This window comes from Salmo trutta, chromosome 5, assembly GCF_901001165.1.
Source record: "Salmo trutta chromosome 5, fSalTru1.1, whole genome shotgun sequence".
NCBI lineage: Eukaryota > Metazoa > Chordata > Actinopteri > Salmoniformes > Salmonidae > Salmo > Salmo trutta.
The window spans coordinates 57,591,092-57,618,753 of record NC_042961.1 but is presented as its reverse complement, the minus strand read 5'-3'; the positions used below and the strand labels follow the sequence as shown (position 1 = coordinate 57,618,753).

Sequence of the window (27,662 nt, the reverse complement as noted above, 5' to 3'; positions counted from 1 at the left end):
GATATATTCCTTAACTAGACTATCAAAGCACTTCATGATGACCGAAGTCAGTGCAACTGGGCGATAGTCATTTAGTTCAGTTACCTTTGCTTTCTTGGGTACAGGAATAATGGTGGACATCTTGAAGCATGTGGGGACAGCAGACTAGGATAGGGAGAGATTGAATATAAACACACCAGCCAGCCGTAAACACACCAGCCAGCTGGTCTGCGCATGCTCTGAGGACGCGGCTAGGGATGCCGTCTGGGCCGGCAGCCTTACACACGTCGGCCACAGAGAAGTAGAGCCCACAGTGATTGGTAGCAGGCCACGTCGGTGGCACTGTGTTATCCTCAAAGCGGGCGAAGGTGTTTAGCATGTCCGGAAGCAAGATGTCAGTGTCCGCGACGTGGCTGGTTTTCCCTTTGTAGTCCGTGATTGTTTGTAGACCCTGCCACATACATCTCGTGTCTGAGCTGTAAACGACACTGTTTTAAGTAATTACCTGTCGTTTGATGTATTTTATTTACCACATTTGAAGTGTGCAACATACCAAACCCAGTAGTTACTTAACCCAGAAGTTGCTGTGTGCTTAAAAAAGACAACATTAAAGTATAACACTTAGGGGATAACACACATTTTGTTGTCTTCATCCTTTCACTGAAAGCCACAGCAGTCATATTTGGAGGCAGACTGGCCAAAGGGCAGTTCGGGCAAATGCCAGATGGGCTTGTTCATTTTAATCCCATTGGGCCTGTTTAATTCCATTGGGCCTGTTGAAATTGGTGTGGTTTTGTGCAAAATTATAATTATTTGGCTTATAAAGGGAGCCTCGAGGAGAAAATGGTCCCAGTCTGTCCCTGGTCATATTTGATCATCAACCAATGACCAACACCATCAATAGATTTAAACCCCTTATAGGTTGAGGGACATTTTGAAGACTTCCACTGGATGGGTAAAACAATCTTTATATTTAAAAATGTTTGTATTAATTTTTTTGTAAAGTGTGTTGAGACCTTGTTAAATAAAATAAAATACATTGTGATTTGATTTGACATATTTTTAGGGTAAAGTGTTTGTCAAAACCGTGTCATTCTTGACCAAAATAGCAAATTATTTATACTGCCTTCAATTGTGAAGGTTACCTTTTTAATAAAAATGAAATTCCACAGTGAAACAAATGATGGCCATGGAGATTGTACGTTTTTTACGTTGAATTCCATCATGCATTATATGGCTGGACATGTCTGGCAAGGTCAACTGATTTTTTTTAAATAAATTGATCTTTAGATAATAAGAAGACTACTGTTAGGCCTTACTGGAAATGTAGATTGATTGGTCCGATTCTGAGAGCCACCCTCTGCCGTAAAGCGGTCTGCGCCGAACTGTCGTCGTAAAATCACAGCTTGTTCAGCATCGCCACAACAACACTGTTTTGCAGAAAAGGGGATTTTGACGTCTGATTTGGAACACATTAACAGGTAAATATCATCACCAACAACTGAAGATGTGCTATAATATGCTTTCCGACTGTTTTAATGTGTTGGATAAGTGCTTATAGTCACGTTATTACGAGTGCGTTAGCTAGCATCTTTTTGTTAGCTTATCTTGCAAGAAGTAGCTAGCTAGCTGTATATCTGTGTATCTTGGATAGCTAGCAGGCTATCCACTGCATGCGCAGTTAAACGTTTACTTATACACCAAGCGAACTTTTATTCAGGGTTTGCCTTTTGTAATACCGTAGTTTAAGGATCTAACTAGGTAATAATAGTGCTCTGCTCATTTCAGTAATAAGAGCTAACTTAGCTACCTACCTTGTTAGCTCTAGCTACAGTGCCTAAAGACATTATTCATACCCATTTTATTTCACCTTTATTTAACCAGGTAGGCCAGTTGAGAACAAGTTCTCATTTACAACTGCGACCTGGCCAAGATAAAGCAAAGCAGTGCGACACAAACAACACAGAGTTACACATGGGATAAACAAACGTACAGTCAATAACACAGTAGAAAATCTGTATACAGTGTGTGCAAATGAAGTAAGGAGGTTAGGCAATAAATAGGCCAATGGTGGCGAAGTAATTACAATTTAGCAATTTACACTGGAGTGATATATGTGCCGATAAGGATGTGCAAGTAGAAATACTGGTGTGCAAAAGAGCAGAAAAACAAATATGGGGATGAGGTAGGTAGTTGGTTGGATGGGCTATTTGCGGATGCGCTGTGTACAGCTGCAGCGATTAGTAAACTGCTCTGACAGCTGATGCTTAAAGTTAGTGAGGGAGATATAAGTCTCCAGCTTCAGTGATTTTTTGCAATTTTGCAGCAGAGAACTGGAAGGAAAGGCCAGCAAAGAGGTGTTGGCTTTGGGGGTGACCAGTGAGATATACCTGCTGGAGCGCATGCTACTGGTGGGTGTTGCTATGGTGACCAGTGAGCTGAGATAAGGTGGGGCTTTACCTAGCAAAGACTTATAGATGACCTGGAGCCAGTGGGTTTGGCAACGAATATGTAGCGAGGACCAGCCAACGAGAGCATACAGGTCGCAGTGGTGGGTAGTATATGGGGCTTTGGTGACAAAACGGATGGCACTGTGATAACTCAGCAAATTGGATGCAGTCTGAGTGTTGGAGGCTATTTTGTAAATGACATCGCCGAAGTCAAGGATCGGTAGGATAGTCAGTTTTACGAGGGTATGTTTGGCAGCATGACTGAAGGATGCTTTGTTGCGTAATAGGAAGCCGATTCTAGATTTAATTTTGGATTGGGGATGCTTAATGTGAGTCTGGAAGGAGAGTTTACAGTCTAGCCAGACACCTAGGTATTTATAGTTGTCCACATATTCTAAGTCAGAACCGTCCAGAGTATTGATGCTAGGCGGGCGGGTGCGGGCAGCGATCGGTTGACGAGCATGCATTTCACTTTACTAGCATTTAAGAGCAGTTGGAGATCATGGAAGGAGTGTTGTATGGTGTCGAAGCTCGTTAAGTGTCCAAAGAAGAGCCAGAAATATACAGAATGGTGTCGTTTGCGTAGAGGTGGATCAAAGACTCACCCTTGACTTATTACACATGTTGTGTTACAGCCTGAATTTCAAATCGTTTTTTTTTTTAAGTCTCACCCATCAACACACAATATCCCATAATGTCAAAGTAAAAACATGTTTGTGGATGTTTTTTTGGGGGGTGCTAATTTATTGAAAATGAAATACAGAAATATCTAATTTACATAAGTATTCACACCCCTGAGTCAATACATATTAGGTTACATCTGTGAGTCTTTCTGGATAAGTCTCTAAGAACTATGCACACCTGGATTGTACAATATTTGCACAGTATTTTTTGAAATGTATTCTTCATCCTCTGTCAAATTGGTTGTTGATTATTGCTAGACAGCCATTTTCTTGTCTTGCCATAGATTTTCAAGCCGATTTAAGGCAAAACTTCAACTAGGCGACTCAGGAACATTTCATGTCCTCTTGGTAAGCAGCTCCAGTGTATATTTGGCCTTGTGTTTTAGTTTATTTTTCTGCTGAAAGGTGAATTTGTCTCCAAGTGTCTGTTGGAAATCAGACTGAACCAGGTTTTCCTCTAGGATTTTGCCTGTGCTTAGCTCTATTCCGTTTCCTTTTATCCTAAAAAGAAAACTCCCTTGCCAATGACAAGCGTACTCATAACATGATGCAGCCCCACCATGCTTGAAAATATGAAGCGTGGAAGTCAGTGATGTGTTGTGTTGGATTTGCCCTAAACATAACGCTTTGTATTCAGGACATAAAGTTAATTTATTTTCCACATTTTTTGCACTTTTACTTTAGTGCCTTATTGCAAACAGGATGCATGTTTTGGAATATTTTTTATTCTTTTCACTCTGTCATTTAGGTTAGTATTGTAAAGTAACTACAATGTTGTTGATCCATCCTCAGTTTTCTCCTATCACAGTCATAAAACTCTGTAACTGTTTTAAAGTCACCATTGACCTCATGGTGAAATCCCTGAGAACTTTTTTCCCTTTCCGGCATCCAAGTTAGGAAAAACACCTTTATCTTTGTAGTGAATGGGTGTATTGATACACCATCCAAAGTGTAGTTAATAACTTCACCATGCTCAAAGGGATAATCAATGTCTGCTTTTTTTTACATTTTTACCCATCAACCAATAGGTGCCCTTCTTTGAGGCATTGGAAAACCTCCCTGTTCTTTGTGGTTGAATCTGTGTTTGAAATTCACTGCTCGACTGAGGGACCTTACAGATAATTTTATGTGTAGGGTACAGAGATGAGGTAGTCATTCAAGAGGGAGTCCATGCAACTTAAGTGACTTGTTAGGCAGATTTTTACTGCTGAATGTATTTAGGCTTGCTATAACAAAGGAGTTGAATACTTATTGATTCAAGACATTTCAGTTTTTAATTTTTATTTAATTGTTAGAAAATTTCTACATACAGTTCCACTTTGACATTATTGGGTATTGTGTGTAAGCCTGTAACACATATTGTGGGAAAGCCAAGGGGTGTAATTACTTCCTGAAGGCACTGTACATAGTTTTATTGGTTAGGACTATCTTTTCTCAATTTCCTACCTCTCTGCCTTCCTCCTCTTCCTCCCCTTCCCCTTCCTTCCTCCCTATCCCCCCTTCCTTCCTCCCTATCCCCCCTTCCTTCCTCCCTATCCCCCCTTCAGGTACGCTGGAATTTTCGGACACCCACTCGGACATGTCCTATGTCTTCATCAATGACTCGTGGCAGACCTCCGTTCCCCTGCTCCAGGTAGGGGAGATGCCTAGCCCTACACATTGACTCTCTACCAGTAGCGTTGTTATTGTTATTTTATTGTGATACTATTTCCCTTTTTTTTCTTTGCAAATTTGTTGTACTTTTTAACTCTGTATTGTTGGGTAAGTGCTCGTAACTAAGCATTTCACTGTAAATTCCACACTTGTTTTATTCGGCGCATGTGATTTGTCAACCCTAACATCTGCTCCCCTGCTCCTGGCGGGGTTGAGTCCAACACAAGGGGGTTCCATCCCAAATCCACCCCTACACCCTATTTACTTGTGGAGGTCTGTGAGGATTTGACAAGCGTAAGCAATCTGGTAGTAGCTTCACTTGCCCTCTGGTAGGTTAGATGGAAGTTTCACCATATTGACGACACCTGTCAAATCCTCTCAGATCTCCACAGGTGTGTAGGGTCTAGGGTTCGGTGTGGTATTGTGCAACAGTGTAGGAACCAAACAGAAGCAAACAGGGATGGACCTACCGGAATTTGTCCAATTAGAAACTCTTGTTTCGGTTGCAAAACGTTTTGCTACGGTGTGCTCCCAGTTCTTCAGAATCGATTTAAAGTTTAAGTTTGCTAGGGTCTGTTAATCAATTCCCTTATTCTCTGAATCAATACAGAATCAATCAACTAATTAATCTAACTCATCCCGGGACGTTATCGTGAAAGAAAATGTGTTCTCAATGACTTACCTGGTTAAATAATGACAAATCACTAACTGCAGGCCTGCATCGACGGGGACCTGCTTTTCGCCAAGAGGCTCCTGGAGACGGGCTGTGACCCCAACATACGGGACAACCGGGGACGTACCGGCCTGCACCTAGCGGCCGCCAGGGGGAACGTAGACATCTGTTGTTTTCTCCATAAGTTTGGGGCGGACCTCCTGGCTACAGACTACCAGGGAAACACGGCGCTACACCTCTGTGGACACGTGGATACCATCCAGTTCCTGGTGTCCAACGGTCTCAAGATAGACATCTGGTGAGAGAGGGGCTGGGGTTGGGAGGGCCTGGAAGGGAGTGAGGGGGAGTAGAGACTGTTTTACAGTTGGCTTGGGGCCTGAGAGGGGCTTTGACTGAGGGGTAAAAGCAGGGTTAGGGGGTTCTATATATATATATATATATATATATATATATTTTAGGTCACCCTGTTAGGTTTTTCAAATATACACATTGGTCCAACAGTCCACTCCCCATAGTGTCAATGTGTTTCTCAAACACTGGTTGGACCCTTGTTTGAACATTATCATGCTACATTGTGTGTTTCTCTCTCCCAGTAACAACAACGGGTCCACTCCTCTGGTGCTGGCCAAGAGGCGCGGGGTGAACAAGGACGCTATCCGCCTGCTGGAGGGCCTGGAGGAACAGGAGCTGAAAGGATTCAACAGGGGAGCCCACTCCAAACTGGAGACCATGCAGATGGCTGAGAGCGAGAGGTGAGGAGAGGGGCGGGGGAGTGAATGAGAGAGGTGCGGAAGAGGGGGAGGACAGGGAAGGAAGTGGAGGGGAGCCTATGTTACAGGCATTACTATGCTGCTTAACAGTATAGTTCCCTCACTCACAAGTCCTTACCGGTACTTGATGTCGCGTACTCTGCCTCGCCAACACACTTAACCGCCCGCTTGACAATTTTGCGCCTCCGAAAAGCTAGCAATTCAGCGACGTGACTGGTGACATTTCGAGCTGTGTAGCTCACTAATGGCACGATATTAACTCTGTTACACCCACTCTAAGCTGGAAATCTATCTATCTCTCCTATCTTAACTCAGCAAAAAAAGAAACGTCCTCTCACTGTCAACTGCGTTTATTTTCAGCAAACTTAACATGTGTAAATATTTGTATGAACATAACAAGATTCAACAACTGAGACATAAACTGAACAAGTTACACAGACATGTGACTAACAGAAATTGAATAATTTGTCCCTGAACAAAGGGGGGTCAAAAGTAACAGTCAGTATCTGGTGTGGCCACCAGCTGCATTAAGTACTCCAGTGCATCTCCTCCCCATGGACTGCACCAGATTTGCCAGTTCTTGCTGTGAGATGTTACCCCACTCTTCCACCAAGGCACCTGCAAGTTCCCGGACATTTCTGGGGGGAATGGCCCTAGCCCTCACCCTCCGATCCAACAGGTCCTAGACGTGCTCAATGGGATTGAGACCCGGGCTCTTCGCTGGCCATTGCAGAACACTGACATTCCTGTCTTGCAGGAAATCATGCACAGAACGAGCAGTATGGCTGGTGGCATTGTCATGCTGGAGGGTCATGTCAGGATGAGCCTGCAGGAAGGGAACCACATGAGTGAGGAGGATGTCTTCCCTGTAAGGCACAGCGTTGAGATTGCCTGCAATGACAACAAGCTCAGTCCGATGATGCTGTGACACACCGCCCCAGACCATGATGGACACTCCACCTCCAAATCAAGCCCTCAGTCCAGCCTCTCTCAGCCTATTGCGGACAGTCTGAGCATTGATGGAGGGATTGTGCGTTCCTGGTGTAACTCGGGCAGTTGTTGTTGTCATCCTGTACCTGTCCCGCAGGTGTGATGTTCGAATGTACCGATTCTGTGCAGGTGTTGTTACACGTGGTCTACCACTGCGAGTACGATCAGCTGTCCGTCCTGTCTCCCTGTAGCGCTGTCTTAGGTGTCTCACAGTACGGACATGGCAATTTATTGCCCTTGCCACATCTGCAGTCCTCATGCCTCCTTGCAGCATACCTAAGGCACGTTCACACAGATGAGCAGGGACCCTGGGCATCTTTCTTTTGGTGTTTTTCAGAGTCAGTAGAAAGGCCTCTTTAGTGTCCTAAGTTTTCATAACTGTGACCTTAATTGCCTACCGTCTGTAAGCTGTTAGTGTCTTAATGACCGTTCCACAGGTGCATGTTCATTAATTGTTTATGGTTCATTGAACAAGCATGGGAAACAGTGTTTAAACCCTTTACAATCTTTATCTGTGAAGTTATTTGGATTTTTACGAATTATCTTTGAAAGACAGGGTCCTGAAAATGGGACGTTTCTTTTTTTGCTGAGTTTATCTATCTCTCCTATATATCTGTCTCTCCTATATATCTATCTATCTCTCCAACACAAGGGGGTTCCATCCCAAACCGACCCCTACGCCCTATGTACTTGTGTACCATCTATTTGTCTCTCCTGTCTATCTCTCCTATTTATAATCAAGTAATGGCATGTAAGCTGACACTGGGCTACTTCTTTCTCTTCTTGTCAGTGCAATGGAGAGTCACTCCCTGCTGAACCCCGACCTCCAGAACAGGGAGGGAGTCCTGTCCAGCTTCAGGACCACCTGGCAGGAGTTTGTGGAGGACCTGGGCTTCTGGAGGGTGCTGCTACTGCTGGTGGTCATCGCCTTGCTCTCTCTGGGCATCGCTTACTACGTCAGCGGGGTGCTGCCCTTCTCCGCCAGCCAGCTGGAGCTGGTACACTGAGGGAGGGGTGGATGGACAGAGGGTGAAAGTTGGCTTGGGCTACATTCTGGTTATCTACCCTTGTCTAGAAGTGTGCACTTGCACACTCCCCTTTTTATGGATTTAAAAGCATAGGAGTGGTGTAAGCGTTAGCTAGATTCAACCTTTGTGAAATCCATACGAGAAAGTGTGCAAGTGCACACTTTGGGAGAAGGGCGGAGAATCGGGACTCAGCCATGGATGCAGCTGCAGTCTTCATTTCCTGCACTTATGTATGTGTGTTATATGTTATTTGCTTTGAACATTTTCTCACTGTGGCCAGTTATGCATGACAATGCACATCACTTCATGTGTCATTCATTCGTTTGACTAAATTGACCAAATATCGACCAGTGACGTGACCATCTTCTTCTTTCAGGAATACTGACAGCTTTTAAAGCATAACTGTCAAAAAAAGAAAATATTCAGTACCAGTCAAAAGATTGGAAACACCTACTCATTCAAGAGTTTATATTTCTTTTATTCAAGAGTGTTCAAAGCTGTCAAGGCAAAGAAAGGGTGGCTACTTTGAAGAATCTCAAATATAAAATATATTTTGATTTGTTTAACACTTTTTTGGTTACCACATGATTCCATATGTGTTATTTCATAGTTTGTCTTCACTATTATTCTACAACGTAGAAAATAGTAAAATAAAATAAATGGAATGAGTAGGTGTGTTTAACCTTTTGACTGATACTGTACATTTATTACATGCAGTTTCATAACTTTTCATGTCCAATTTAGTTGACAGTATTCAGCTCTATATGAAGAAACTGTTGCATTATGGACCTTTTTGCTAATGTTGCCACAATATGTATTTTTCTGTGTTGTGTGGAGTAACAAGCTGTAGATTGCTATAGTTTTTTTTTGTGTGTGAAATTATTTACTTGTATTTTGTTTCTTCTCTTTCTGTTTATTGTTTTGAAAAGGCCCCATTTGTTAAATGATTTACCCTACAGGGTCAAATCCTCATGCAAAGTCAATATTTTTGTTTTATTTCCATTCTTACCATTTTAAGTCAAGTCCGTTTCTCCCACACTAGTAGAAAATGTCCCTAATAATGAATCAGGCTTTAACTGTTGTGTGGAATCTTACAAGGAACAAAAATCTAACAGTGTGTAGAGTTATCCTGGGTGTCAGTCTGTTTCTGATCTCTTACCAACTCCTGAATGGAACTGTCACGTCTTCATAATGAGAACACAAACTGTTCTGGGATCAGGCTAGTGTAGAGTTATCCTGGGTGTCAGTCTGTTTCTGATCTCTTACCAACTCCTGAATGGAACTGTCATGTCACGTCTTCATAATGAGAACACAAACTGTTCTGGGATCAGGCTAGTGTAGGAAGTTGACAAGAGCACAAACTGATCTGGGACCCTCTTCCATCACCAAGTCAAGTACAATATGAACTACAGAGTAGCACCTTTTATAGTGTGTCTTTGAACTAAACATAAATGTTTGCTGTATTTTATTTAGCATTTCCTCTTTGTAGTTTACGTCATGCAGCATAGTTACATTTAACATTTATGAATAGTTATTTCGAATATTATGTTATGTTCTTTTTGCTATGTCAATCGTAGCATCCATCATCAGATATTGTAAACCATATAGTTTAACGATTGATTCAGTTGTTTTGTGTCTGTATCTTGTGGAATAACATTTGAGGCATGTATCCATCATTTGATGTGGAAAATGAATTGATCATGTACAAAATACATACTGAACGACAAAAACGTTTAAGTTAAACATTTTTATTAAACAAATTGGAGACAGGAAACACTCCTGAAACAGGCATTAGAGGGAGGTCCATCAGTAGCCTTGGTAACAAGGCCTGGGGTAGAGGGAGGTCCATCAGTAGCCTTGGTAACAAGGCCTGGGGTAGAGGGAAGTCCATCAGTAGCCTTGGTAACAAGGCCTGGGGTAGAGGGAGGTCCATCAGTAGCCTTGGTAACAAGGCCTGGGGTAGAGGGAAGTCCATCAGTAGCCTTGGTAACAAGGCCTGGGGTAGAGGGAGGTCCATCAGTAGCCTTGGTAACAAGGCCTGTAGTAGAGGGAGGTCCATCAGTAGCCTTGGTAACAAGGCCTGGGGTAGAGGGAGGTTCTGACAGGGCTATGATGATACAAGCAGGTGCAAAGAGGACACAACATGTCCTTGTCCCAGTCCTGTCTTCTTCTGTCTCTGATTCACTTTCACTTATGGTGACAGAGAGATGCTCCCCACCCTGTTCACCTTCTGGACAGGGACTGAACTGAGATCTCAAACAATTCCCTTTAAACCATGCAGCCAGTTTCTTTCAATCTACCTCCAAGGAAATAGAAAACAACAGCAGCTAGGATGATCACCAAAACAACCACCACCACCACCACCACCAACACCACCATTGTTGGCCTTCCTGTGTCGTCGCAGTGCTTCTCTTTGGGAGTGACAGTGAGAGTGACAGCTTCTGGATTTCCACTCTGTTTGTCAGGGCCGAAGAAACACAGGTATGTCCCCTGATCAGAACGGCGTATGTCAGTGAGGGGGAGGGAAATGTGTCCCTGTCTGTAATCATCGTTGGACCCAGAATCCCAGTTCTCAAACCGAGGGCCGTAGGTTATATTCCCTGCCATGACATTCAGCACAGTCTGTCCATCCTTTTTGCAGTAGATGTTTACCTCACTGTCAGGAGTTTGTTTATTAGTTAAGATATAGAAGTTGAGTTGAAAATTAGATCCAATGTAAGCAGGTTTACCTACAACAATGGGGACTAAAACTACAACCTTTACATCTTGAGTCTTACCACAGTGACACTCAAACCACCCCATATCATTAAATACAACAGAGGTGATGTTGAGATAGAGGTCTCCATCCCTGTGTTTAACCCTGTTCTCAAAGCCCACTCCAGGTGTGAAATCTTTTTGGTACAGTGTAGCGACCGTGGTGTGTGTAACACCTGCTGATTCACTCTCATAGCGATGCTTCCATTCAATAATACCACCAAATGATCCAGCGAAGGGGAGTGTGACAGTCTCATTCAAAACAACTGTAATTGTAGGAAGTACGGAGGATTCCACAACGTAGAAAAACACATGGTGTGAAAAAGCGATAAAAAAGGTCTTCAATAAACAATTCATCGTAGAATGCTGGACAGCGGTGAGCAATGCTGGAAGTTGGGGTTCGGGGGGCCGGGCTGGAAGTTGGGGTCAGGGGGGGGGTCGGGCAGGCTGTTGGGATCCGGTGGTCCGGACTGGCTGTTGGAGTACGGGGAAGACTGTTGGGGTCCAGGAGTCCGGGCTGTCTGTTGGAGGCTGGGGTTCGGGGGCCAAGGCAGGTCTCCTTGGCAATGCTCAAGCACTCAATCTGGCATCAGGCTACTTTGTTAGTGTTGGCAGCTTCCTTGTCGCTTCCTTTCTCAGCAAATATGTTAGTTATAAATGTCCTTTCTCAGCAAACAGCTTCGTTATAAATGGGTAAGATGGTGACTCCTCCCCCTTAAATGATGGCTCCGCCTCTAGACTCCTCCTCCTTAACGTTACCCGAGAATGGACTGCTCCTCCCCTTACCGAGGTTTAGAAGCAACATTTGTAAGAACGTTACATACGTTACATTAGACACTAATACTAGACACTAATACACAAATATAACCTAAATGAATGTAGGTAATTAACTTTGTTCTTGGACGTGTAAATGTAACTGGTAAAGTAATATAGTAGTAGCTTGGCCTTATTCAGTGGTAGAGAGGCAGCGGTAGCTTGGCATGTGAAGGCTTCATTTCACCTGTAGTGTAATAGTATGCTTGGTCCTGGTTAGATAACTTTGTGTCTACTATTTTCTAAAACAGATTTATTTTATAGTGACTGACTTGACTGTCCATTTCGAACCCCAGTTCACTCAGATAGCCTACCTAATGAGTGTTATTGTAGATATAGAGAGACGACTGTAGACTACTAGAGCACTGTGGAGTCGAGAGTCTTGTCAGAACCGAGACACTGACAATGCAGAGGACAGTCAGTTTCATAACAGAATAAAGACTGAAGATACCACAGCCCAGACGTTATTCTCCCGTCCAGCAACACTACAACTGCCAGTAGAAATCAAACCATTTTCAGCGTCAAACCAGCAGACTAATCCTACCCCCATTACCCATATCAACCATGTGCTCAGTGTCCTTTTCTCATAAATCATAATATCACTGCCTACTCTATAATGTTATACATTATACCATTATATTCCTCAAAAATGATCTGACAGTTCTTTTAAGTTTATTCAAGTAGTTTATTACAAATTTTTCAAGTACGATATTTGCCATTTACAAGTATGATCAGTAATTCATATATTGGAATAATTCGTTGGAGATCTCGCTCATACAGTAGCACGTACATGTAAACAGTAAAACAGTCTCAAATAGAATATAAATAAATATAAATAGAACAACAACTAAAAGAGCAGAGTGGTAAGATTATAATACCACTACAGTCATAAATGTTAAAGAGTTAAAAACAGCAGTCAGATAAAAGGTATTCTTGAACCTGGTAGTGGAGGTCCTGCTGTACTTCCTCCACACAGTCAGCCTGCCCGACTGTCCTGTACCTCCCTCTGGATGGCAGCGGTGGCAGAGTAGAGAGAGAAACCGATGAAGTGTGGAAGTCATGCTGGTAGCGGAGGAGAGAGTAGAGAGTACAGAGATGTCTTGGATCCACAGAGTGATAGCCGTACAGAATATTCCTTTTACTCAATATCTGACGGTCCATAGACTAAAGAGAAAGAGAGATGGTGAGAGACTGGTCCGTTCAGAGAGCAGGGGGAAAACAGGCTCACTGGCTCTCCTCCATCTGTCCTTACAACATTACGCGTTTCTAACTAGTAGCGGGGTAAGTCTGGGTGAAAAGGATAGAGTGTCAACAAATCAGATGCCTGTCGCCGCGGAGTGCAGGTAGTAGAGGTGGAGCTCGTTGCGCAGTGTGTGTAGTCGCGCTGGAAGCACATTGCGCGTAGTTGGGGTGGCAGCGGAGTGCTGGTACTGTGGGTGTAGTGTAGAGCGCGTAGTTGGGGTGGCAGCGGAGTGCTGGTACTGTGGGTGTAGTGTAGAGCGTGTAGTTGGGGTGGCAGCGGAGTGCTGGTACTGTGGGTGTAGTGTAGAGCGCGTAGTTGGGGTGGCAGCGGAGTGCTGGTACTGTGGGTGTAGTGTAGAGCGCGTAGTTGGGGTGGCAGCGGAGTGCTGGTACTGTGGGTGTAGTGTAGAGCGCGTAGTTGGGGTGGCAGCGGAGTGCTGGTACTGTGGGTGTAGTGTAGAGCGCGTAGTTGGGGTGGAGTGCTGGTACTGTGGGTGTAGTGTAGAGCGTGTAGTTGGGGTGGCAGCGGAGTGCTGGTACTGTGGGTGTAGTGTAGAGCGCGTAGTTGGGGTGGCAGCGGAGTGCTGGTACTGTGGGTGTAGTGTAGAGCGCGTAGTTGGGGTGGCAGCGGAGTGCTGGTACTGTGGGTGTAGTGTAGAGCGCGTAGTTGGGGTGACAGCGGAGTGCTTGTACTGTGGGTGTAGTGTAGAGCGCGTAGTTGGGGCGGCAGCGGAGTGCTGGTACTGTGGGTGTAGTGTAGAGCGCGTAGTTGGGGTGGCAGCGGAGTGCTGGTACTGTGGGTGTAGTGTAGAGCGCGTAGTTGGGGTGACAGCGGAGTGCTGGTACTGGAGGAGGTGGCGCAGTGTGTCTAGTCCGGAAGGATGCACAGTACGCTTAGTTGGGGCGGCCTTCTGACACTGAGGAAGTGAAAGACTCATCCACCAAGCCTAAACGAGCTACACCCCAGATAGCAGAGCTGCTCTGTGGCTTAAATGGCAGGGTGCTCACAATATGCTCAAAGTCCAACCTTCTCCTCCTGACCTGACCGGTACCACCTGACCTGGAACACAACTATTGGTTGATGCAATGTAGGCGACCTCGTACCAATTCAATAGGCTGGGCTGCAGTAGAGGCACTCAGCAGTTCTTCTGGTTCTCTGGTTTTAATCCTAGACCCCATCTCCACAGGAGTCCTTTTGCCTTTTGGTAGGCCGTCATTGTAAATAATAATATTTTCTTAACTCACTAGCCTAGTTAAAAGGTTAAATAAAAATAAAATATAATAAATAAAAAAATAACATGTATTTCTTATCAACATAACAGTGATGTTGAATGACCCGGTTACACCCCCTGTTCTGGATCATGACATGGTGGCAGAAATAACAAGGGAAAGAAAGAACCATAGAATAAATGGAACATTCTGCTGTCTCTCCGTAGATCAAACACCAAGAAAAGTCATCCTCTCAGGAACAAGCAGCAGCGTGTCTCTCTCTACTCTGAAGTCCCCAACCCACTGAATTCCTTTCACTCTGATCTGAACGAGGACACATACATTTTACACATCGTTTAACCTGCGCGCCACCAGGGGACGTGTCTAACAAGGGCATCCCCTCCGGCTCTAAGCCACACGTTTGTTTTACCTGCGCGCCACCAGGGTCAGGGGACGTGTCTAACAAGGGCATCCCCTCCGGCTCTTAGCCACACGTTTGTTTTACCTGCGCGCCACCAGGGTCGGAGGATGTGTCTAACAAGGGCATCCCCTCCGGCTCTAAGCCACACGTTTGTTTTACCTGCGCGCGACCAGGGACAGGGGACGTTTCTAACAAGGGCATCCCCACCGGCTCTAAGCCACAAGTTTATTTTACCTGCGCGCCACCAGGGGACGTTTCTAACAAGGGCATCCCCACCGGCTCTAAGCCACACGTTTGTTTTACCTGCGCGCGACCAGGGACAGGGGACGTTTCTAACAAGGGCATCCCCACCGGCTCTAAGCCACAAGTTTATTTTACCTGCGCGCCACCAGGGGACGTTTCTAACAAGGGCATCCCCACCGGCTCTAAGCCACAAGTTTATTTTACCTGCGCGCCACCAGGGGACGTTTCTAACAAGGGCATCCCCTCCGGCTCTAAGCCACACGTTTGTTTTACCTGCGCGCGACCAGGGACAGGGGACGTTTCTAACAAGGGCATCCCCACCGGCTCTAAGCCACAAGTTTATTTTACCTGCGCGCCACCAGGGGACGTTTCTAACAAGGGCATCCCCTCCGGCTCTAAGCCACAAGTTTATTTTACCTGCGCGCCACCAGGGGACGTGTCTAACAAGGGCATCCCCTCCGGCTCTAAGCCACACGTTTGTTTTACCTGCGCGACACCAGGGTCAGGGGTCGTTTCTAACAAGGGCATCCCCACCGGCTCTAAGCCACACGTTTGTTTTACCTGTGCGCCACCAGGGTCAGGGGTCGTTTCTAACAAGGGCATCCCCACCGGCTCTAAGCCACACGTTTGTTTTACCTGTGCGCCACCAGGGTCAGGGGTCGTTTCTAACAAGGGCATCCCCTCCGGCTCTAAGCCAGACGTTTGTTTTACCTGCGCGCCACCAGGGTCGGGGACATGTCTAACAAGGGCATCCACACCGGCTCTAAGCCACACGTTTGTTTTACCTGCGCGCCACCAGGGTCAGGGGACGTGTCTAACAAGGGCATCCCCTCCGGCTCTAAGCCACACGTTTGTTTTACCTTCGTGCCACCAGGTAGAAGGTGACGTGTCTAACAAGGGCATCACCACCGGCTCTAAGCCACACGTTTGTTTTACCTGCGCGCCACCAGGGTCAGGGGACGTGTCTAACAAGGGCATCCCCTCCGGCTCTTAGCCACACGTTTGTTTTACCTGCGCGCCACCAGGGTCGGAGGATGTGTCTAACAAGGGCATCCCCTCCGGCTCTAAGCCACACGTTTGTTTTACCTGCGCGCGACCAGGGACAGGGGACGTTTCTAACAAGGGCATCCCCACCGGCTCTAAGCCACAAGTTTATTTTACCTGCGCGCCACCAGGGGACGTTTCTAACAAGGGCATCCCCTCCGGCTCTAAGCCACACGTTTGTTTTACCTGCGCGCGACCAGGGACAGGGGACGTTTCTAACAAGGGCATCCCCACCGGCTCTAAGCCACAAGTTTATTTTACCTGCGCGCCACCAGGGGACGTTTCTAACAAGGGCATCCCCACCGGCTCTAAGCCACAAGTTTATTTTACCTGCGCGCCACCAGGGGACGTTTCTAACAAGGGCATCCCCTCCGGCTCTAAGCCACACGTTTGTTTTACCTGCGCGCGACCAGGGACAGGGGACGTTTCTAACAAGGGCATCCCCACCGGCTCTAAGCCACAAGTTTATTTTACCTGCGCGCCACCAGGGGACGTTTCTAACAAGGGCATCCCCTCCGGCTCTAAGCCACAAGTTTATTTTACCTGCGCGCCACCAGGGGACGTGTCTAACAAGGGCATCCCCTCCGGCTCTAAGCCACACGTTTGTTTTACCTGCGCGACACCAGGGTCAGGGGTCGTTTCTAACAAGGGCATCCCCACCGGCTCTAAGCCACACGTTTGTTTTACCTGTGCGCCACCAGGGTCAGGGGTCGTTTCTAACAAGGGCATCCCCACCGGCTCTAAGCCACACGTTTGTTTTACCTGTGCGCCACCAGGGTCAGGGGTCGTTTCTAACAAGGGCATCCCCTCCGGCTCTAAGCCAGACGTTTGTTTTACCTGCGCGCCACCAGGGTCGGGGACATGTCTAACAAGGGCATCCACACCGGCTCTAAGCCACACGTTTGTTTTACCTGCGCGCCACCAGGGTCAGGGGACGTGTCTAACAAGGGCATCCCCTCCGGCTCTAAGCCACACGTTTGTTTTACCTTCGTGCCACCAGGTAGAAGGTGACGTGTCTAACAAGGGCATCACCACCGGCTCTAAGCCACACGTTTGTTTTACCTTCGTGCCACCAGGTAGAAGGTGACGTGTCTAACAAGGGCATCCCCTCCGGCTCTAAGCCACACGTTTGTTTTACCTGCGCGCCGTCAGGGTCTAACAAGGGCATCCCCTCCGGCTCTAAGCCACACGTTTGTTTTACCTGCGCGCCACCAGGGTCGGGGGACGTGTCTAACAAGGGCATCCCCTCCGGCTCTAAGCCAGACGTTCGTTTTACCTGCGCGCCACCAGGGAGAATGGGACGTGTCTAACAAGGGCATCCCCTCTGGCTCTAAGCCACACGTTTGTTTTACCTGCGCACCACCAGGGAGAAGGGGACGTGTCTAACAAGGGCATCCCCTCCGGCTCTAAGCCACACGTTTGTTTTACCTGCGCGCCACCAGGGAGAAGGGGACGTGTCTAACAAGGGCATCCCCTCCGGCTCTAAGCCACACGTTTGTTTTACCTGCGCGCCACCAGGGAGAAGGGGACGTGTCTAACAAGGGCATCCCCTCCGGCTCTAAGCCACACGTTTGTTTTACCTGCGCGCCACCAGGGTCAGGGTCTAACAAGGGCATCCCCTCCGGCTCTAAGCCACACGTTTGTTTTGCCTGCGCGCCACCAGGGAGAAGGGGACGTGTCTAACAAGGGCATCCCCTCCGGCTCTAAGCCACACGTTTGTTTTACCTGCGCGCCACCAGGGAGAAGGGGACGTGTCTAACAAGGGCATCCCCTCTGGCTCTAAGCCACACGTTTGTTTTACCTGCGCGCCACCAGGGTCAGGGGACGTGTCTAACAAGGGCATCCCCTCCGGCTCTAAGCCACACGTTTGTTTTACCTGCGCGCCACCAGGGTCAGGGGACGTGTCTAACAAGGGCATCCCCACCGGCTCTAAGCCAGACGTTTGTTTTACCTGCGCGCCACCAGGGTCGGGGACATGTCTAACAAGGGCATCCCCACCGGCTCTAAGCCAGACGTTTGTTTTACCTGCGCGCCACCAGGGAGAAGGGGACGTGTCTAACAAGGGCATCCCCTCCGGCTCTAAGCCACACGTTTGTTTTACCTGCGCGTCACCAGGGTCGGGGGACGTGTCTAACAAGGGCATCCCCTCCAGCTCTAAGCCACACGTTTGTTTTGCCTGCGCGCCACCAGGGAGAAGGGGACGTGTCTAACAAGGGCATCCCCTCCGGCTCTAAGCCACACGTTTGTTTTACCTGCGCGCCACCAGGGTCAGGGGACGTGTCTAACAAGGGCATCCCCTCCAGCTCTAAGCCACACGTTTGTTTTGCCTGTGCGCCACCAGGGAGAAGGGGACGTGTCTAACAAGGGCATCCCCTCCGGCTCTAAGCCACACGTTTGTTTTAGCTGCGCGCCACCAGGGAGAAGGGTACGTGTCTAACAAGGGCATCCCCACCGGCTCTAAGCCACAAGTTTGTTTTACCTGCGCACCACCAGGGTCGGGGACGTGTCTAACAAGGGCATCCCCTCCGGCTCTAAGCCAGACGTTCGTTTTACCTGCGCGCCACCAGGGTCAGGGGACGTGTCTAACAAGGGCATCCCCTCCGGCTCTAAGCCACACGTTTGTTTTACCTGCGCGCCACCAGGGAGAAGGGGACGTGTCTAACAAGGGCATCCCCTCCAGCTCTAAGCCACACGTTTGTTTTACCTGCGCGCCACCAGGGAGAAGGGGACGTGTCTAACAAGGGCATCCCCTCCGGCTCTAAGCCACACGTTTGTTTTACCTGCGCGCCACCAGGGAGAAGGGGACGTGTCTAACAAGGGCATCCCCTCCGGCTCTAAGCCACACGTTTGTTTTACCTGCGCGCCACCAGGGTCAGGGGACGTGTCTAACAAGGGCATCCCCTCTGGCTCTAAGCCACACGTTTGTTCTACCTGCGCGCCACCAGGGTCAGGGGACGTGTCTAACAAGGGCATCCCCTCCGGCTCTAAGCCACATGTTTGTTCTACCTGCGCGCCACCAGGGTCGGGGGACGTGTCTAACAAGGGCATCCCCTCCGGCTCTAAGCCACACGGTTTTTTTTCCTTCGCGCCATCAGGGTCGGGGACGTGTCTAACAAGGGCATCCCCTCCGGCTCTAAGCCAGACTTTCGTTTTACCTGCGCGCCACCAGGGTCAGTGGACGTGTCTAACAAGGGCATCCCCACCGGCTCTAAGCCAGACGTTTGTTTTACCTGCGTGCCACCAGGTAGAAGGGGACGTGTCTAATAAGGGCATCCCCACCGGCTCTAAGCCACACGTTTGTTTTACCTGCGCGCCACCAGGGTCAGTGGACGTGTCTAACAAGGGCATCCCCTCCAGCTCTAAGACACACGTTTGTTTTGCCTGCGCGCCACCAGGGGACGTGTCTAACAAGGGCATCCCCTCCGGCTCTAAGCCATACGTTTGTTTTACCTGCGCGCCACCAGGGGACGTGTCTAACAAGGGCATCCCCTCCAGCTCTAAGCCACACGTTTGTTTTGCCTGCGCGCCACCAGGTCCTTCAGTAGCTTTGTTAACAAGGCCTGGGTTAGAGGGAGGTCTATCAGTAGCCTTGGTAACAAGGCCTGGGGTAGAGGGAGGTCCATCAGTAGCCTTGGTAACAAGGCCTAGGGTAGAGGGAGGTTCTAACCGATCTCTGATTATACAAGCAGGTGCAAAGGGGACACAACATGTCCTTGTCCCAGTCCTGTCTTCTTCTGTCTCTGATTTACTTTCACTTATGGTGACGGAGAGATGCTCCCCACCCTGTTCAGCTTCTGGACAGGGACTGAACTGAGATCTTGAACACTTCTCTTTAAAAGTAATACATTGGAATAAGTTGTTGGAGCTCTCTCCCATATAGTAGACCTACACAGCACACAGAGGTATACAGTATGCATCATAGTAGACCTACACAGCACACAGAGGTATACAGTATCCATCATAGTAGACCTACACAGCACACAGAGCTATCCAGTATCCATCACAGTAGACCTACACAGCACACAGAGGTATACAGTATGCATCACAGTAGACCTACATAGCACACAGAGCTATCCAGTATCCATCACAGTAGACCTACACAGCACACAGAGGTATACAGTATCCATCATAGTAGACCTACACAGCACACAGAGGTATACAGTATCCATCATAGTCGACCTACACAGCACAAAGAGGTATACAGTATGCATCATAGTAGACCTACACAGCACACAGAGCTATACAGTATCCATCATAGTAGACCTACACAGCACACAGAGGTACAGTATCCATCATAGTAGACCTACACAGGACACAGAGGTACAGTATCCATCATAGTAGACCTACACAGCACACAGAGGTATACAGTATTCATCATCGTAGACCTACACAACACACAGAGCTATACAGTATCCATCATAGTAGACCTACACAGCACACAGAGGTATACAGTATCCATCATAGTCGACCTACACAGCACACAGAGGTATACAGTATCCATCATAGTAGACCTACACAGCACACAGAGGTAGACAGTATCCATCATAGTAGACCTATACAGCACACGGTGGTATACAGTATCCATCATAGTAGACCTACACAGCACACAGAGGTATACAGTATCCATCATAGTAGACCTACACAGCACACAGAGGTATACAGTATCCATCATAGTAGACCTACACAGCACACAGAGGTGTACAGTATCCATCATAGTAGACCTACACAGCACACAGAAGTATACAGTATCCATCATCACACATAGTAAACTATGTAGTTTAACGATTGATTCCGAAGTTTTGTGTCTGTATCTTGAGGAATGACATTTGAAGTATGTATCCATCATTTGATGTGGAAAATGTATTGACAATGTACAAAATACATTGTGAACGACAAAAAAGTTTAAGTTCAACATTTTATTAAACAAATTGGAGACAGTAAACAATCCTGAAATAGACATTAGAAGGAGGTCCATCAGTAGCCTTGGTAACAAGGCCTGGGGTAGAGGGATGCCCATCAAGCATTGGTATCCAGGCCTGGGGTAGAGGGAGGTCCATCAGTAGCCTTGGTAACAAGGCCTGTAGTAGAGGGAGGTCCATCAGTAGCCTTGGTAACAAGGCCTGTAGTAGAGGGAGGTTCTGACAGGGCTCTGATGATACAGGCAGGTGCAACGGGAACAAAACATGGCCTTGTCCCAGTCCTGTCTTCTTCTGTCTCTGATTTACTTTCACTTATGGTGACAGAGAGATGCTCCCCACCCTGTTCACCTTCTGGACAGGGACTGAACTGAGATCTCAAACAATTCCCTTTAAACCACGCAGCCATTGTTTCTTTCAATCTACCTCCAAGAAAATAGAAAACAACAGCAGCAAGGATGATCACCACCACCACCACCACCAACACCACCATTGTTGGCCTTCCTGTGTCGTCGCAGTGCTTCTTTTTGGGAGTGACAGTGAGAGCGACAGCTCCTGGATTTCCTATCTGGTGGTCAGGGCCGAAGAAGCACCAGTATGTCCCCTGATCAGAACGGCGTAGGTTGGTGAGGATGCAGGAAATATCTCCCTTTCGGTAACCATCCATGGACACAGATACCCTGTCCTGATACCCAGAGCCATAGGTTATGTACCCTCCACTGATGGTAAACACATTCTGTCCATCTTTAAAAAATTGGATATTTATCTCACTGTCCTTTATCCATGTTCTAGTTAAGCCATGGAAGTGAAGTGTGACATTACCTCCAACATGGAAAGATATTTCAGTGACTTCTACCAAGACTTCTAGTTTTACACCGTGTAAAAAGTTGTTGTTGCAGACACACTCATACCACCCCTTGTCATTGTACTCAGCTGAGGAGATGGTGAGAGAGAGGTTTCCATTCTGGAGTTGAACCCTGTTCTCATAACCCTCTCCTGGGATTAAATTATTTCCGTCAAATGTAGCAACTGTCTTGTTACATAAGCTCCCTGCAGCACCCTGACAATGCCTCCACTCCATGACACCCCCATGACATGATCCAGAGAAGGGAAGTATGATCCTCTCATTCAACATCACTGTTATGTGATCAGACAAGCAGTATTTAGCAACAAGTGCAAACAGGAAAAAGGTGATGACTCGTCCCCCCTTCATAATCGACACAGTTCTCTCTGGCAGTGCTCACGTCCTCAATTTGGTTTCCGGGAATTTTGTTGTTCTTGGCGGTTGGCAGCTCTTTTATGCTCATACAGAAATCTCACTTCAGGGAAGAACTCACTTTAGGGAAGAACTCACTTCAGGGAAGAACTCACTTCAGGGAAGAACTCACTTTAGGGAAGATGGTGACTCATCCCCCTTATCTGAAAATGGACTGCTCCTCCCCTTACCGAGGTTTATAATGCTGCTGTTTTTGTTCAAGAGTTCTGGATGCAATATTTTTTATTTTCTTATAAGAACATTACATTACACACTAATAAGTTTCACAAATATAACGTAAATAATGTAGTTAATTAACGTCGTTTTTTTCGTGGACCGGGCCAGAAATTGGAGTTCCGGGATACCTTCACAGCCCAGGTCTCCTGACCGTCAACACTACAGATTCTAGTCGGACTACAGATTCTAGTCGGACTACAGATTCTAGTCGGACTACAGATTCTAGATGGAGGCAACCCGCTTTTTCATCGTCAAACCAGCAGACTAATACAACTACCACAACCATGTCCCTGTGTCCTCTGTTCCCTTTTCTTAAATATCATCATATTTACACAATATCATTATATACATTATACTATCGTTATATTTCTCTGGTACAGAAATTATCTGACAGTTCCAAACTCAAATCCAAAAAATTCTACACTTATTCAAGGAGTTTATGAAATAAGTTTATTCAAGTAGTATATTTTCCATTTGCAAGTATTACAAGTAATACATTGGAATTCTTCGTTGGAGCTCTCTCCCATACAGTAGGCCTACATAGCACACAGAGGTATACAGTAAAACAGTCATAAATGGAACAAATACAACATATGACAAGTAGAACAACAATAAAAACACTACAGTCATCAACGCTAATAACAGCAGTCAGATAAAAGCTTTAGTTGAATGTGGTAGTGAAGGTGTTCCTGTCCTTCCTCCAGCCAGTAAACTTACCCGGATGGTCCTGTACCTCTGCCTACCCGACGGTCTCATACCTCCACAGAGTAGGTTTGTGTTGGTTGACTATGTCAGGTCGGGGACCCACTGGGCACAAACTGGTTGAATTAACGTTGTTTCAAAGTCATTTCAATGAAATTACATTGAACCAACGTAGAATTGACGTCTGTACCCAGTGGGGAGAGATATTTATGGCCTGGAATTATAAAAGTCCACATCGCACTGAAGTTGTAGATTTTCCGACGTCCCGGTTGTTCTGAACGTGTCATTAAAACAGTCCACCAGATCCACCTCAGTACCTCCTTTATTGACAGCAATGTGATTATCTCCTGCTTCCTAAAATCCTCTACCATGTCCTTTCTCTTCTTTGTGTTCAGCTCCACGTTGTTTCCACTGCACCTCGCTGTTAGACATTGCACTTCCTGTCTGTCTATAGTCTGTCTCGACATTGTTAGTGAAGAACCCTATGAAGTTGATCGTCTCACAATGGATTTTGAGGAATTCCTTTTTTCTAGTGCTGTGAGAATACAAACCAACAGCCTCCTCGATATCAAAACCTTTCCTTTAAAAGACTGAGGACGGAGCGGTCTACGTTAAATATGTACTTTATTATTGTCAATGACTTGGCACACAACCATTGGTTGCTGAAATGTGACGTGTAAAATGTATGTGTCCTCGTTCAGATCAGAGTGAAAGGAATTCAGTGGGTTGGGGACTTCAGAGTAGAGAGAGACACGCTGCTGCTTGTTCCTGAGAGGATGACTTTTCTTGGTGTTTGATCTACGGAGAGACAGCAGAATGTTCCATTTATTCTATGGCTCTTTCTTTCCCTTGTTATTTCTGCCACCATGTCATGATCCAGAACAGGGGGTGTAACCGGGTCATTCAACATCACTGTTATGTTGATAAGAAATACATGTTATTTTTTTATTTATTATATTTTATTTTTATTTTACCTTTTAACTAGGCAAGTGAGTTAAGAAAATATTATTATTTACAATGACGGCCTACCAAAAGGCAAAAGGACTCCTGTGGAGATGGGGTCTAGGATTAAAACCAGAGAACCAGAAGAACTGCTGAGTGCCTCTACTGCAGCCCAGCCTATTGAATTGGTACGAGGTCGCCTACATTGCATCAACCAATAGTTGTGTTCCAGGTCAGGTGGTACCGGTCAGGTCAGGAGGAGAAGGTTGGACTTTGAGCATATTGTGAGCACCCTGCCATTTAAGCCACAGAGCAGCTCTGCTATCTGGGGTGTAGCTCGTTTAGGCTTGGTGGATGAGTCTTTCACTTCCTCAGTGTCAGAGGCCGCCCCAACTAAGCGCACTGTGCACCCTTCCGGACTAGACACACTGCGTCACCTCCTCCAGTACCTGCACTCTGCGGCGACATGCACCTGATTTGTTGGCAATAGGTCATTTTCACGCAGTCTTGCGCGCTACCGGGCCGAACAACTGTATAGTGTCATAACTCCTGATGGAAGAGAGCCTGTCTCTCTACAGAGAGATTTCAGAGATCGAAAATGTGATTTAATTTGTGTTGAAAGTTGATCCGGAGCGGGAGAACTCCTTGGCCAAATTTACTTGGTGGGGGAAGGACAGGAGCGCCTCCACTACCAGGTTCAAGAATAGTTTTTATCTGACTGCTGTTTTTAGCACTTTAGCATTCATGACTACTGTTTATTTAATCATTTTACCACTCTGGGCGTATTGTTATATTCATGATATTTTCACATTTTAAATTTCTGACTTTTGTTTACTGTATTCCTGGATGTGTGTTATGTACTTTATCTGAGAGAGCTACAACGTAGAATTACAATGTATGTATTACTGTTAATAGGTATTTCGCAAATAGCAAATATAGTGTACTACTTGAGGAAACTACTTGAATAAACTACTTGAATAAACTTCAAAAAGTATTCGATTGAGTTTGGAACTATCAGATCATTCCTGCACCACAGGAATATAATGATAGTATAATGTATATAATGATATTGTGTAAATATAATGATATTTAAGAAAAGGGAACAGAGGACACAGTGTTTGACGATGAAAAAGCGGCGTGCCTCCGACTAACAGCTGTAGTGGTGTCGGTCAGGAGGAGAAGGTTGGACTTTGAGCATATTGTGAGCACCCTGCCAGTGAAGCCGCTGAGCAGCTCTGCTATCTGGGGTGTAGCTCGTTTTGGCTCGGAGGCCGAGAGTCTTTCACTTCCTCAGTGTCAGAAGGCCGCCCCAACTACGCGCACTATGCATCCGCCCCGACTACACACACACTGCATCCGCCCCGACTACACACACTGTGCATCCGCCCCGACTACACACACACTGCATCCGCCCCAACAACGCGCACTATGCATCCTCCCCGACTACACACACACACTGCATCCGCCCCGACTACACACACACTGCATCCGCCCCGACTACACACACTGTGCATCCGCCCCGACTACACACACACTGCATCCACGGCGACTACACACACTGTGCATCCGCCCCGACTACACACACACTGCATCCGCCCCGACTACACACACTGTGCATCCGCCCCGACTACACACACACTGCATCCGCCCCGACTACACACACTGTGCATCCGCCCCGACTACACACACACTGCATCCGCGGCGACTACACACACTGTGCATCCTCCCCGACTACACACACACACTGCATCCGCCCCGACTACACACACTGTGCATCCGCCCCGACTACACACACACTGCATCCGCCCCGACTACACACACTGTGCATCCGCCCCGACTACACACACACTGCATCCGCGGCGACTACACACACTGTGCATCCGCCCCGACTACACACACACTGTGCTGCAACAGTCGTGTCTCTCTACTCGGATACCAGCCACCATAATGACTCAACCACTTCAACGGGCACTGCGCTGCCACTCCCACCTCCACTGCCCACATTCAGCTCGACATGCACCTGATTTGTTGGCAGTAGGTCATTTTCACTCTATCTTGCCCCGCAACGGATCGGACAATGTCTTAAGGTCTGCGAGATTTCAGAGATCCATAAATTGATATCATTTGTGTTTGCGGCCTCTGAGCCGCGCGTTGAAATTGGATCCGGTGCGGGAGAGAACAACTTGGCTGAACAGAGGACTGTTTTGTCCCTGTTCTCTGACTGGCAACGGACCAATCTCTCTCACAGGCTCTCTATTGTCTAGCCTACAGGACCTTCGGGACCTACACAGGACCTGCTGTGTATCCAAGACCAAGAAAACATCCCGTCAGGAACAATAGAGCACCAGCATGTTCTTCAGCACCGTCCTGTCTCTCTCTACTGGACTCCGCTACCAGCCACCAGCATGACTTCCACACTTCATCGGTTTCTCTCTCTACTCTGCCACCGCTGCCATCCAGAGGGAGGTACAGGACAGTCGGGCAGGCTGACTGTGTGGAGGAAGTACAGCAGGACCTCCACTACCAGGACCAAGAATACCTTTTATCTGACTGCTGTTTTTAACACTTTAACATTTATGACTGTAGTGGTATTATAATCTTACCACTCTGCTCTTTTAGTTGTTGTTCTATTTATATTTATTTATATTCTATTTGTGACTGTTTTACTGTTTACATGTACGTGCTACTGTATGAGCGAGATCTCCAACGAATAATTCCAATGTATGAATTACTGTTCATACTTGTAAATGGCAAATATCGTACTTGAAAAATTTTGTAATAAACTACTTGAATAAACTTAAAAGAACTGTCAGATCATTTTTGAGGAATATAATGGTATAATGTATAACATTATAGAGTAGGCAGTGATATTATGATTTATGAGAAAAGGACACTGAGCACATGGTTGATATGGGTAATGGGGGTAGGATTAGTCTGCTGGTTTGACGCTGAAAATGTTTTGATTTCTACTGGCAGTTGTAGTGTTGCCGGTAACGTCTGGGCTGTGGTATCTTCAGTCTTTATTCTGTTATGAAACTGACTGTCCTCTGCATTGTCAGTGTCTCGGTTCTGACAAGACTCTCGACTCCACAGTGCTCTAGTAGTCTACAGTCGTCTCTCTATATCTACAATAACACTCATTAGGTAGGCTATCTGAGTGAACTGGGGTTCGAAATGGACAGTCAAGTCAGTCACTATAAAATAAATCTCTTTTAGATAATAGTAGACACAAAGTTATCTTACCAGGACCAAGCATACTATTACACTACAGGTGAAATGTAGCCTTCACATGCCAAGCTACCGCTGCCTCTCTACCACTGAATAAGGCCAAGCTACTACTATATTACTTTACCAGTTACATTTACACGTCCAAGAACAAAGTTAATTACCTACATTCATTTAGGTTATATTTGTGTATTAGTGTCTAGTATTAGTGTCTAATGTAACGTATGTAACGTTCTTACAAATGTTGCTTCTAAACCTCGGTAAGGGGAGGAGCAGTCCATTCTCGGGTAACGTTAAGGAGGAGGAGTCTAGAGGCGGAGCCATCATTGAAGGGGGAGGAGTCACCATCTTACCCATTTATAACGAAGCTGTTTGCTGAGAAAGGACATTTATAACGAAGCTGTTTGCTGAGAAAGGACATTTATAACGAAGC

The 27,662-nt window shown here is 46.6% G+C and overlaps 1 protein-coding gene and 1 long non-coding RNA gene across 3 annotated transcripts; both read left to right on the top strand.

Annotated features, from left to right (window-relative positions):
• Nucleotides 1-1,339: 1,339 nt before the first annotated feature.
• LOC115194639 (ankyrin repeat domain-containing protein 46) lies at nt 1,340-8,640 on the top strand. 2 transcript variants are annotated; one of them, XM_029754496.1, is made up of 6 exons: nt 1,350-1,460; nt 3,397-3,460; nt 4,660-4,745; nt 5,480-5,736; nt 6,032-6,190; nt 7,989-8,640. In XM_029754496.1, the coding sequence occupies exons 3-6, from the start codon at nt 4,692-4,694 to the stop codon at nt 8,203-8,205; spliced, it is 687 nt and encodes a 228-aa protein (XP_029610356.1). In that variant the 5' UTR covers nt 1,350-1,460; nt 3,397-3,460; nt 4,660-4,691; the 3' UTR covers nt 8,206-8,640. The 2 variants fall into 2 exon arrangements, with proteins under 2 accessions (XP_029610355.1, XP_029610356.1); XM_029754495.1 differs by lacking the exon at nt 3,397-3,460 and having other exon boundaries at nt 1,340-1,460.
• A 17,166-nt stretch (nt 8,641-25,806) lies between these two features.
• On the top strand, nt 25,807-26,887 carry LOC115194638 (uncharacterized). Its single transcript, XR_003878422.1, has 2 exons — nt 25,807-26,038; nt 26,276-26,887. It is a non-coding gene; the product is annotated as an uncharacterized LOC115194638 (long non-coding RNA).
• Nucleotides 26,888-27,662: the final 775 nt, after the last annotated feature.